At 43.9% G+C, this 13,084-nt stretch overlaps 1 protein-coding gene and 1 pseudogene across 7 annotated transcripts in view; both read left to right on the forward strand.

Moving 5' to 3' along the window:
* Positions 1 to 13,084, forward strand: part of LOC131754439 (zinc finger protein 77-like) — a 52,532-nt gene that overhangs the window by 28,148 nt on the left and 11,300 nt on the right. For 5 of the 7 annotated variants that reach the window (XM_067033106.1, XM_067033108.1, XM_067033107.1 and 2 more), the window contains one exon: positions 89 to 5,317. In XM_067033106.1, the coding sequence (XP_066889207.1) occupies positions 89 to 1,280 (1,192 nt within the window). In that variant the 3' untranslated portion in view covers positions 1,281 to 5,317. Of the gene's footprint in view, positions 1 to 88; positions 5,318 to 12,188; positions 12,205 to 13,084 lie in introns of those variants that run through there. The other 2 variants (XR_010840473.1, XR_010840474.1) reach the window with 2 other exon arrangements.
* Positions 9,094 to 10,369, forward strand: LOC131754447 (heterogeneous nuclear ribonucleoproteins A2/B1 pseudogene; annotated as a pseudogene).

Below are 13,084 nucleotides of genomic sequence, written 5' to 3' on the forward strand. Positions count from 1 at the left end.
ATAATAATGAACAACCATCCATAAATCATTAATGAAGGAATCAGTTATAATCATTAATCCCTAATACTGTTCTTCCCACTTTGAACAGAAATGGTTTGGTGGAGAATCTCTGCAAAGGTAATGAAGGTCATCAATGTGGAGAAACCCTGAACCAGATTACACATCTTACTGTGCATAAGGGTTATCCGACAGGAATTCAGCCCTATAAATGCACTAAGTGTGGAAAAGCCTTCGGGGATCGTTCTTTCCAGAAGAATCAGCAAAGATCTCACGCTGGACACAAACCTTATCCATGTGAAGAATGTGGGGAAGCCTGCAGCTGTGTCTCGTGCCTAAATCCTCCTGCGGAAACACACATTGTAGAGAAACCCGAAAAACATCAGGATGGTGGGAGAGCATCTAAGAGATATGTTAAGAGTGGCAGTAGTAAACAGTCTTTAGAGTGTAAGAAGTCTGGAAAAGCTCTCACTTGTCCCTCATCCTTTAAGGGACGTGAGAGTGGTCACCACGGACAGAAAATCCATGTGTGTAAAGTATGTGGGAAATCCTTTATGTATTATTCCTACCTTGTACGGCACGTGAGAACTCACACTGGAGAGAAGCCCTATGAATGTAAGGAATGTGAGAAAACCTTCCGATATCCTGCGTCCCTGGCAGGACATGTGACGATGCACACTGGAGAGAAACCTTACATGTGTAAGGAATGTGGGAAAACCTTCAGTTGTCCCAAATACTTCAGAAGGCACGTGAAAACACACAGTGGCATGAAACCCTATGAATGTACAGAATGCGGCAAAGCCTACAGTTGCTCCTCATCCCTTCGAGAACACACACGAACACACAGCGAAGAGAAACCCTATGAATGTCAGCACTGTGGGAAAGCCTTCAGGCATCAGCGATATTTTAAAAAGCATGTGAGAATGCACAGCGGAGTGAAACCCTATGAATGTATGGAATGCGGGAAAGCCTACAGTTGTTCCACATCCCTCCGGGAACACGAGAGAATGCACACTGGGGAGAGGCCCTTCGAATGCCAGCACTGTGGGAAAGCCTTCACTCGCCACGCCTCCCTTCGAGGACACATGAGAACGCACAGTGGGGAGAGAGCCTACAGATGTACACAGTGTGGAAAAGCTTTCTGTTGGCCCTCGTCCTTACGAAAGCACGTAAGAATGCACAGTGAGGAGAAGCCCTACGAATGTCAGCAATGTGGGAAAGCCTTCTGGTACCCCGCAAACCTGCGAGGACACATGAGGATACATGCTGGGGAGAAACTCTGAATCCAAGGACCGTGGGAGAGACTTAATTCTCTCTTCAAACTTGTAATGTGAGCAGCACACTGTAGAGGAAACTTATGAAAGGGAAAATGTGGGAAAACCTTCAGCACTTCACTTGCTTTGTACGTGAAAACTCAGAGCACAACAGAACTCTTTTAACAGAGATAAATGTGTTTTTGACTTGGTAAGTGCCTCATCCTGAATAGGGATCCCAGTGTATTAATTTCTAGCTCATGTTGCTGATCTGAATACTTAAGATAATAACTATCCCTCTATGTCTACCTCATCTGTACTACTTATATTTTGTTATCTCCAGCTTTAAATAATCATACAGTCATATAAAGCTTGCCTCATTTCCATTACAGTGTCTATTTTTTTTTTTTGGCTGCCCTGCTCGGCCTGTGGGATCTTAGTTCCCTGACCAGGGATCGAATGCATGCCCACTGCAGTAGAAGCACACAGTCCTAACCACTGGACTGCCAGGGAATTCCCATTATGATGTCTTTTGAACCCAGGGGTGATAAGTGGTTTTCAGTTTTTGGTTTTTTTCATGTGTAACTTGGTATAATTTTTAGATGAAAAGTGTTTGATTCTTACTTTGCATTATCTTTCTAGTATGTGATCATGATATGAAGTCTGTATTGTTGAAATGTCTTTCCTGGTCCACTGTTACAGATACTGGAATTTCCTGACTCAATATTTACCCTCCCCTTGCACCTTCATTACTGAAAGTGTGTCTTCCAAGTTGTTTGTTGCTAACAGATACCATATCTGTGTTTCTCACAGAAATTAGTAATTGTGGAAGGTCTTGGAAAATAACATTCTCATCTGATTATGTTTGTAATTTGGCCTCTGTTCATGTCCATGATCTTGTTTGGAAATCGGACGTGATAATTGAGTTAAGAAGTGCAACTTGCTGGCATGAAGATGAAAGCTCCTGTCCAGACAGTTCTACTGAATTGTGTTGTCAGCTTGGGTAAGGTAGGAAACTGTATATCCAGAGTCCTTCTGTTAGTTGTTCTGAGTTAAAGTTCTTAAGATGAGGAAGAAGCATGAGGTCTGGAAAGCAGAAGTGTGGAAACCATGATTCTCAGGTCTTCTGTACCATCAGGAGACAGAGATGCATGGCAACCTGGTGAGCCTGAGTTCCAGCACCGTTTTCTGACTTCTGGCTCTGCCCATGTGGAACAGTTCCAATCAGACATGTTTGATGAACCCAACCCTGTGGATTTCTGACTACAGAATCTGATCCATGATGGGGATTTATAGAGATTACGTGTGGAAGCCAGGACCCCTAGAAAATGGAAGAGAAAAAGTTGGCGTCTGGTTTGATTACTTACTTGATTGACCTGGCTGGTGATCACGAACTCCTACCTGGTTGCCCAACAAGCCCCTGTGCACTGGTCTGTCTGTATATGGTGGTTCCAAACCCTGGGAGGAATGATTTCTTCACTGGTGACTTCCAGATCTCATATGAGTTAAGCTGTTGGTGAATTGTAACCTGGAATCGTAAAGACGGGGATCCTAGGAAACATACCTCCCAGCCTTGCCCTTGGTGAAACAACAATTCAGCAGAAACATATCTGCCTTTAAATTTCATTGACCTTTCACAGTAGTACCAAGAAATGTAGCACAGTGGGGATGAGAGGGATATGGAGATGGAAGTTTCCGTCATTCATTTATTCCAGGGAATATTATAGTGGAAGAGTAAACTAACTATTTCAGATAACACTGGAAGTTGATACCTAAATAGATTATTAAAATATGTACAAATGTGTGGGACTTCCCTGCTGGTCCAGTGGTTAAGACTCCATGCTCCCAACGCAAGGGGCATGGGCTCGATCCCTGGTCAGAGAACTAAGATCCCGCGTGCCACACGGCGCAGCCCCCCACAAAAAGTACATACATATATACTGACTTCAGTAGTGTGTCCTCCCCTGCCCCACCACCGATTTCATGTCCACCTGGAATCACTGACACAACCTGATTTGGAATAAGGTCTTTGCAGATGTAATCAGGATGTGGTCATATTGGATTGGTGTAGGTCCTAATCCAATGATGTGTAGCCTTATAAAAAGAGGGAAATTTGGACACAGAGACCTGCACAGGAGACAGACACATCTTCACCATGTAAAGACAGAGCAGAGATTGGTGTGATCTCTGTACAAGCCAAGACATGCGAAGCCAAAGCAACCTCCAGAAGCTAGAAGATATGCCTAGAACAGGTTCCTCCTCAGAGCCTCCAGAAGTAGCCAGCCCTGCTGACCACTTCATTTCATACAGCCAGCCTTCTAAACCGTGAGAAAATAAGTTTTTGTTGCTTAAACCACCATGTCTCTGGTGCTTTGGTAGGGCAGCCCAAGCAGACTAATGTAGTTCCTAAGGAGGGAGTGGGCCTTGGATATTTGAAGGACAGCCAGAGGCCAGTGTTTCTGGAGCAGAGTGAGCTGGTGGCAAGAACAGCAGAGGTGAGAGGAGAGCAATGGCAGTGGGTAGGCACATCGTCCTGATGCACTGACCTGCCGTGGTGCACTGACATTGGCCATGAGTGACATAGAGCCTAAAAGAGGCCAGATGAGGCAGATTTACAAAGTCCCCGTGTTACCTTGAGAATAGACTCTAGGATGTTGTCAGTTAAGGTGGTGGATCAGGTGGGGTTGGTAGCAGTGGCAATGATGTGCCAGGTTGGAGCCCGGATGTAATTTGAAGTAAGAGCCATCAGAATTTCTTTTTTTTTATTTTTTGGTACACGGGGCTCTCACTGTTGTGGCCTCTCCGTTGCGGAGCACAGGCTCCGGACGCGCAGGCCCAGCGGCCATGGCTTCCAGACCCAGCTGCTCCACGGCATGTGGATCCCCCCGGACTGGGGCACAAACCCGTATCCCCTGCATCGGCAGGCAGACTCTCAACCACTGCGCCACCCGGGAAGCCCCCATCAGAATTTCTTGATGGCTTGAAGGTGAGGTGAGAGGAAGAGTCAAGAGTGGCTCTATTATTTTGTGCAGGAAAAACTGACACGATGGTATTGCCATCAACTGACTTGTAGGTCATGGGCAATGGAGAAGAATATTGGTGGAGTGTAAGGAGTTGAACTTGGAGTGTGCTGAGATGAAGATGAGATCAGGGCATACTAAGGCAGAAGATAAACATATGAGAATTTTATTAGATTTTATTACAATTTTAAAAATATTTTAGGGACTTCCCTGGCGGTCCAGTGCTTAAGACTCTGAGCTTCTACTGCAGGGGGTGTGGGTTCGATCCCTCGTCTGGGAACTAAGATCCCACATGCCCCGTGGTGTGCCCAAAAAATAAAAATAAAAATAAATTTTAAAAAATAAAAACATATTGTAAGAGAATGTTATTACAAACATTGGTCCTAATGGCAAAAATGTGAAAAAAAAGCTGCTAACAGTTGAATTGGTACATGAAAATGGTATAGTCCTACAAGCGTAAAAATAGATTAATAAAAGTGCATAAATTACCAAGCTGTGGACAGCAAAACATTTTTTTTTTTTTTGCAATGTGTGGGCCTCTCACTGTTATGGCTTCTCCCGTTGCAGAGCACGGGCTCCGGACGCGCAGGCTCAGCAGCCATGGCTCACAGGCCCAGCCACTCCGCGGCACGTGGGATCTTCCTGGACCAGGGCACGAATCTGTGTCCCCTGCATCGGCAGGCAGACTCTCAACCACTGCGCCACCAGGGAAGCCCGGCAAAACATTTTTGAATAAAAGACACTTGATAGGGACTTCCTTGGTGGTCCAGTGGTTAAGAATCCACCTTCCAATGCAGGGGACGTGGGTTCGATCCCTGGTTGGGGAAATAAGATCCCACACACCGAGGGGCAGCTAAGCCCAAGCACCACAACTAGAGAAGCCCTTGCGCCGTAACGAAGACCCAGCTCAGCTAAAATTAAAAAATAAAATTTTAAAAAGTGGACTGTTAAAACTGATATTTTTTTTTAAAAAGACACGATATAAAATGATACATACCATTTGACTCTATTTACATGCAATATAAAACAGGAAAAATTATTGATGAAACTAAAAGTAAATGGAAGGAAATGATTTTTTAAAGTTTGGGATATTGGTAACTGTGAGAGGGCAGGGTGGGGCTTCTGATGGGGCATAAACCCAAGTGGGATGTGGGGGGTGTGACAGCAGCCTCCCTGTCTTGTATGGATTATGACATCATGTGTTAAAAAAAAGGAGACATCGGGCCCAAAATATAGTCACTTGTGCTGAATCCCATGTCAGCAAGCCCAAACTTACTACCTGGCCAAATTGCACTTTCCGTCTTTCCCAGGAGTGTGACCTTTAACCAGTCGATCTGGGTTTTCCTGCTCAGCACTAGTGAGGTAATCCCCTTGATAGGCCCCCTCCAGCCCCCTTAGGAGGACGGCATTGCCTGAAACCATGCATTCTTTGCTAATAATTTCCTTTCCACTTTTGAAAACCTTTCCTGTTCTGAAGCTCAGTGGTGCGCCTTTCTACTTGCCAGATGGGACGCTGCCCAGTTCATCAACTGTTCAATAAAGCCAATTTGATCTTTAAATTTACTCAGTGAATTTTTGCTATTTAACAGATTTGGTGGCAGCAGTGGGATCAAAGGACTTTACAGCAGTATTCAGAGATGACCAGAAACAGAGGCGTGGGGGACTTCCCTGGTGGTCCAGTGGTTAAAACTCTGCGCTTCCACTGCAAGGGGCTCAGGTTCAATCCCTGGTCAGGGAACTGAGATCCCACATGCCGTGTGCCATGTGGCACAACTAAAAAATAACTAATTAATTAATTAAACACACACACACACACACACACACACAGGCGTGGTACCAGCAAACCTTTTTTCAAGTTCACTGTCTTTCTCACCATTTCTGAGGGTTGTGGATAAGTTCCTCTCATTTCTGAGCTCTGCTCTCTGTTGTACTCCCAATCAAATTGACTGTCCAGTCAAGGGTTTAGTGGGTCAGCTTGAGCTGGAGGATGGTTCCATCCAGAACCCTAGTCCCTAGTTCTTAGTTCAGTCTGCAGTCTCCTGCTTGTCTGGAATCCCTTTCGCAAGTTGCACCCTGCATTTCCCCTTTACTGGGGCTGCTGATACAGTCCTTTCCACAGTTCCAGTCTATTGACCCCATTTGCTGGAGTCTCCTTATTTAGGCCATGCTGGGATTTTTTTTTTTTTTAATTTGGCCACGCACTGAGGCATGCTGGATCCTAGTTCCCGACCAGGGATTGGACCTGTGCCCCCTGCAGTGAAAGTGCAGGGTCCTAACCATTGGACTGCCAGGGAAGTCCCCCATGCTGGGAGTTGCTGGTGGTGTACACGGACTAATGCAGCAGTGTGTCTTGGTTGCTGCTGGTTTGTTTTGGTGAAAATGTTTATCTTGTTTTGTATAGATAAAGGCTACTGCTAACATGGATCTCAGAAACCAAAAAGCCACAAAAATTGGTGGTCACAGATCAAGAATTTAAGAACTGTTAGAACACTTGCCACCTAATTTAAAGACCCCCATGTTGGGATAAGTTGGTCACAGAACGGGTTGAAAGGGTACAAGGTCCCTTGCCAAACTCAAAATTTCTATGCAGTGTGGTACATTGTAAACTACCACAGTTTCCAACTGAGTGGCATGTCCCTTTTTGGTATTAGTTTGACTCCAAGTGACCGAAAGTATAAGAAAGAAATAGAAGGAGGGAGGAGGGAGGGAGGAAAGAAAGGTACATACATACATACATACATAAGATCCTTAAATCCACATGGTTAATAAGCATGCCACCTTCCAGTGCACCTATTAGGAACTGTGGTCCCAGAAGCTATAAATATCTGTAAAAATGGCAAAAATCTTACTGACAACAACCTACAAATTTTGTGTCTTGAGAACATGGCTTGGCAGCCCCCAAATATGCCCAAACAGAAATGTATATTAATCTCCATTTGCAGCTAGGGTCCTACCAAACTGCTGCCATTTCTCAGGGAAATTAAAACCTAGTGTTACAATGGCTGTTATAAGGAACATTCCAATTAGATAAGATCATTTAAGAAGTGCACTTAATAAAAATTTTTAAGAATTAAAAAGAAAGTGCACTTAAAAGTGAGGGCTTCCATGTGAAACAAACAGAATGGGATACCTATTTTAATTGGCATGTAGGGGCCTCCAAAAGTAAAAAAAAATCTTAAAAATTCATTACAAAAGGCTAATAGAAAATTAAAGCTATAAGAGGTACCTAAAACAAAAGAACTCATAAAGACAACGTTGAACATAGTGGTTATTTTGACAAAACATGTCCACCTTTTATAGTCTCTTATCATGAGCAGACCACTAGAAAAAATATTCGTTCTTTTAATAGAAAAACCAATTTTTACTTTTGCATTAACTTACTTGTCACATTAAAACTTGTTCACCTAAATTTATTCCAATTTTAGCCAGTCCTGATGACACAAAAAAATCCTTTCTTAAAGATTCCTTTTTTTCACAAAACTTTTATAACTTTCTATGTCCAGTTTACTTGTCCTTTGTTTTCTTTCCCATTTAGAAATAACTGGCTTTAGGACAAAGTCACTTTGTTTTCCCTTAACAAAATGCATTCCCATTCCTTATACATTTTTCTTTTAATTTTCTTGCATACAAGGATGTCTTCGTTATTAATCTTAGTAGTTTTAGAAACCTTAATTTATAGTGAAACTAAGAAGTAAGCAATTGTGAACTGTTTGTTATACCAATATTTCTTTTCCAATTCAGTAAAAAGTATCTTACTAATAGATCCAGATGTCTTTTGTTTTCTATAATAAGGCAAAAGTAGGTAAACTTAGACTTGTTTAGTATTGAATAACTAATGTTTCAGTATTTTCTCTTACTCAGAAATGACATAGACATTCAATGAATTCCCATCATTCAATTTAACGTAGCAAACTCTAAGGGTATAAATTACCCCCTCAACATTGGTAAGCTATTCTAAATAGATCTAGCATAAAACAATTATCACTTAAAACTTCACGTAGGGAAGATGGCGGACTAGGAGGACGCGGAATTCGCGTCTCCGCACAACTAGGGCATCTACCAGGCACCGGGGGGGGACCACAGACACCTAAGGGGATGGGAGGAACCCCCAGCGACTGGTTGTTTCCATTATATTTTTATTTTTCCTAATATATTTTTCATCTTTCTAATTTTATTTTGGTTTTTGTTCTTTGATATTGTACTACTCCCTTTTATCTTTCTTTTTCTTTCTTTCTTTCTTTCTTTTTTCTTTTTTTTTTTTTTTTTTTTTGCCACACCACGCAGCTTGCGGGGACCTTGGTTCCCAGGACGGAGGTCCAGCCCGAGCTCCTGTGGTGGGAGCTCCCAGTCCAAACCGCTGGACGAACAGAGAACCTCAGACCCCAGGGAATATTAATCGGAGTGAGACCTCCCGGAGGTCCTCATCTCAGCACCAAGACCCGGCTCTATCCAACTGCCTGCAAACTCCAGTGCTGAACGCCTCAGGCCAAACAACCAGTAAGACAGGAATACAGGTACTAGCAACACAAGAAACAGATAAACTGGACCTTATCAAAAGTAAAATCTTTTGTGCATCCAAGGACACTATCAAGAGAGTGAACAGACACCCCACAGAATGGGAGAACGTATTGGGAATCATACATGCGATACGGTTTTATTATCCAGAAGACATTAAACAGCCTTGCATATCATTAATAAAAAGGCAAACAACCCAGTTAAAAAAGTGGGAAAGAAGTTGAATAGACTTTTGTCCAGGAGTGACATACAAATGGCCAATAAACAGATGAAAATTTTCTCCACATCGCTAATCATCAGGAAAATGCATGTCCAAACCGCATGAGACAAACACTTTGCACCTACTAGGGTGGCCAGAATCATGGCCAGAAGTGCCGTCAAGGAAAAAAAGCAGCGGCGGCGGCTCTAGCGGCAGTAGCAGGAGCGCCGGGTCCAGGAGGTGCTCCTGGAGCAGCGGCAGCTCTGACTACAGCTCCGGGACGAGTACGGTTCGTGTTCGTCCGCGGAGATCTCTCTCGTCTCGCTCGGCTGCGGGAAATCGGGCTGAAGCGACCGAGTCCGCGATGGAGAGAGAAAAGGAACAAATCCGTAAACTCTTTATTGGTGGCCTGAGCTTTGAAACTACAGAGGACAGTTTGAAGAACTACTGCGAACAATGGCGAAAACTTACCGATTGTGTGGTAATGCGGGAGGATCCTGCAAGCAAAAGATCAAGAGGATTTGGTTTTGTAACTTTTTCATCCATGGCTGAGATTGATGTTGCCATGGCTGCCAGACCTCATTCAACTGATGGGGGAGCGGTTGAACCAAAACATGCTGTTTGCAAGAGGGGAATCTGGAAAGCCAGGGGCTCGTGTCACTGTGAAGAAGCCGTCTGTAGGTGGCATTAAAGAAGATGCTGAGGGACGTTATCTTAGAGATTACTTTGAGGCATATGGACAAATCGATACCATTGAGATAATTACTGACAGGCAGTCTGGAAAGAAAAGAGGCTTTGGGTTTGTTAACTTTTGATAGCATGATCCGTGGATAAGACTGTGCTGCAGAAATACCATACCATCAATGGTCGTAATGCAGAAGTAAGAAAGGCTTTGTCTAGACGAGAAATGCAGGAAGTCCGAAGTTCTAGAAGTGAGAAGAGGAGGCCACTTTGGTTTTGGAGATTCTCGCGGTGCTGGTGGCAATTTTGGACGGGGACCAGGACCAGGAAGTAACTTAAGAGGAGGACCTGATGGATATGGAAGTGGTGCTGGATTTAGGGATGGGTATCCTGGGTATGGAGGGGGACCTGGAGGTGGCCCAGGTTATGGAGGAGGAGGAGGAGGATATGGTGGTAGAGGTTCTGGATCTGGCAACCAGGGTGGGAGCTCCTGGGGTGGGTATGGCATCTATGGAGGAAGAAATTGTGCAAGTGGAAATGGCAAAGATTTTGGAAATTATAACCAGCAAACTTCTAACTACGGTCCAATGAAGGGTGGAAACTTTGGTGGTAGCAGGAACATGGGGGGACCATATGGTGGAAGAAACTATGGTCCAGGAAGCAGTGAAGGAAGTGGGGGTTATGGAGGGAGAAGCCGATATTGATCTTCCTATTTACCATGGGCTTCACTGTATAAATACAAGAGGATGAGAACCCAGAGGTAACAGAGGGAACAGCTTCAGGTTATCGAAATAACAATGTTAAGGAAACTCTTATCTCAGTCATACATAAATATGCAGTAATATGGAAGAAGACACCAGAGCAGATGCAGAGAGCCATTCTGTGAATGGATTGGATTATTAACATTACTGGGGAGGAAGGATTGTTAAAAAGAAGTGCCTTTGAGACAGTTTCTTAGCTTTTTAATTGTTGTTTCTTTCTAGCGGTCTTCGTAAGTGTAGAAGCATTCCTTCTTTGATAATGTTCAATTTGTAAGTTTCAGGTGACATGTACAACCTTTTTTAAGATTTTTCTCAAAGTTTTGAAAAGCTATTAGCCAGGATCATGGTGTAATAAGACATAACATTTTTCCTTTAAAAAAATTTAAGTGTGTCTGTAGGGTTAAGAAGCTGTTGTACATTTATGATTTAATAAAATAATTCTAAAGGAATAAAAAGAGGTGTTGTCAAGGATATGGAGAAATTAGAACCCTGTACACTGCTGGTGGGAATGTAAAATGGTGCAGGCACTGTGGGTAAGAGCTTGGTGGTTCCTCAAAAAGTTAAACATGAAATTAACCCTGTGAGCCAACATTTCCACTCCTGCCTATACTGAAACAGATGCTCAAATATGTGTACGTGAATGCTGGTTGCAGCACTATTCACAATAGCCAAAAGGTGGAAATGTCCTGAATGTCCATCAGTGGCTGATGAAAATGTCCTGAATGTCCATCAGTGGCTGAATGGATAAACAAAGTGTAACCTGTACATACAATGAGAATAATAGTCATAAAAAGTAAGGGAAGCTCTGACACATGAATGAAACCTTGAAAATATGCTGAGGAAAAAAGCCAGACAGAAAAGACCAATATTGTATGATTTCATTTAGGTATATAAAATGTCCAGACTAGGTAAATCCAAACACAGAAAAAAAAATTTTTTTTAAGAATTTTTTTGGCCATGCCCGCAGCTTGTGGGATCTTAGTTCCCCCACCAGGGATTGAACCCAGGCCCTCAGCAGTGAAACTGCAGAGTCCTAACCACTGGACTGCCAGGGAATTCCCAGACAGAAAGTATTTTAGTGGTGACCAAGAGGTAGGGTTATCCTGGCTATAATGGCCTTCTAATTTGTTTTTAAATGAGTATACAGTTCACATACCATAACGGTCACACTTTTAAGTGTAAAACTCAGTGGCTTTTTGTACATTGCACAGCTGTCCAACCATCACTATACAGTGTGAAAAAGGAAATATAACTTTTTACATTTCAAAATTCACAGAGACTGACTAAAAGCTGATCTGACATAAATTTCCCTGCAGTATAAAATGCACACCTGAGAACTGTGACATCTCAGTGGCTGTGCTGAGACCAGTCCTGCAGAGAGACTGGGACCTCAGGGTCTGACTTCCCATGGGGTAAAGCTCCCTGGGCCTTGTGTAGCTGACCTCAAGCCCCAGCGGTGGGAGCTTGGACTAAGGGCAGAGCCTCTTGCTGTTAAAGGTCACACACGGACCAAGCCTGACCCTGCGTTGCACATGGGGGTGTCACTGAGTCTTTTTTCTTAAAGGGCGCGTTTCCACCATGACCTTGCCCTGGGCCATGCCCTGACACTGGAGATCACCAAGCTGATGAAAGAAATTTTCACCTACTGAGGTATGGGGAAGTTATTCGGGCTTATACATGATTTAACTCGAATTTTATGCTAACTAAAACGGCCTGTTTGTGGCCTATCAAACACATTGTCTGTCTGCTTTAATTATTAAAGGGCACATTGACCAGAACAAACGATGTCCGTGTTAAAAATAAAGACTAGATGTCTCCCTTCCTGGGACACCAATGCTGGTCCTCCTTCGATGATGACTCCCTTCCCAGGTACCAAGGCCATAGCTACTCATTGCCTCCTGCTGCAACCTATGTGCTGATCTGTTTCTTTTTTTTTTGGGGGGGGGGGTTTGTTGTTGTTTGTTTGTGACATTAAAAAATATATATTTACTTATTTGGCTGCACCGGGCCTTAGTTGCAGCACGCGAGAAATTCGTTGTGGCATGAGGGGTCTTTAGTTGCAGCATGTGGGATCTAGTTCCCTGACCAAGGGTTGAACCCACGCCCCCTGCACTGGGAGCACGAAGTCTTAACCATTGGACCACCGGGAAAGTCCCAGATCTGTTCGTTTTTGAAACCTTGAAGGAATGTTTCCCTGCCTTGTTTGCTGTTAAGAGTTCTGACAAGATAGAAAACGGTGCTGAAAACCATGCTTCTCCTGAGCAGGTCCTCTGATTTATCTGAGAGGCCGTCTTAAGGGCTCTAGTCTTCAGTTTGGCTCAAAAGACTTTCCTATTCCTATTATAGATCGTTTATTTTTTATTTTCATCAATAAAGCCCTATGACCCGTATTTTCTCATCCTCATTCCGGATATGGAGCGATCCCCGGGGAAACTGAGTCTGGACTTCCAGGTGCAGGAGGACACAGGGAAGCCACCGAGCAGATGCCACAGGGTGTGCCGCGCCCAGAGCCCGTTCTGCACGGAGCCCAATTCCCAGGCGAGCGGATGAGCCACGCGTGTCCCTGTGGCCTGTCATTCGGATGCAGGGGCGGGGTCTGGTTGAACTGCCCAATCAGCGGCGACTGGGCGGGGTCCGGACAAACAGCAATCAGGATAG

Source organism: Kogia breviceps, chromosome 4 (genome assembly GCF_026419965.1).
Source record: "Kogia breviceps isolate mKogBre1 chromosome 4, mKogBre1 haplotype 1, whole genome shotgun sequence".
Taxonomy (NCBI): Eukaryota; Metazoa; Chordata; class Mammalia; order Artiodactyla; family Physeteridae; genus Kogia; species Kogia breviceps.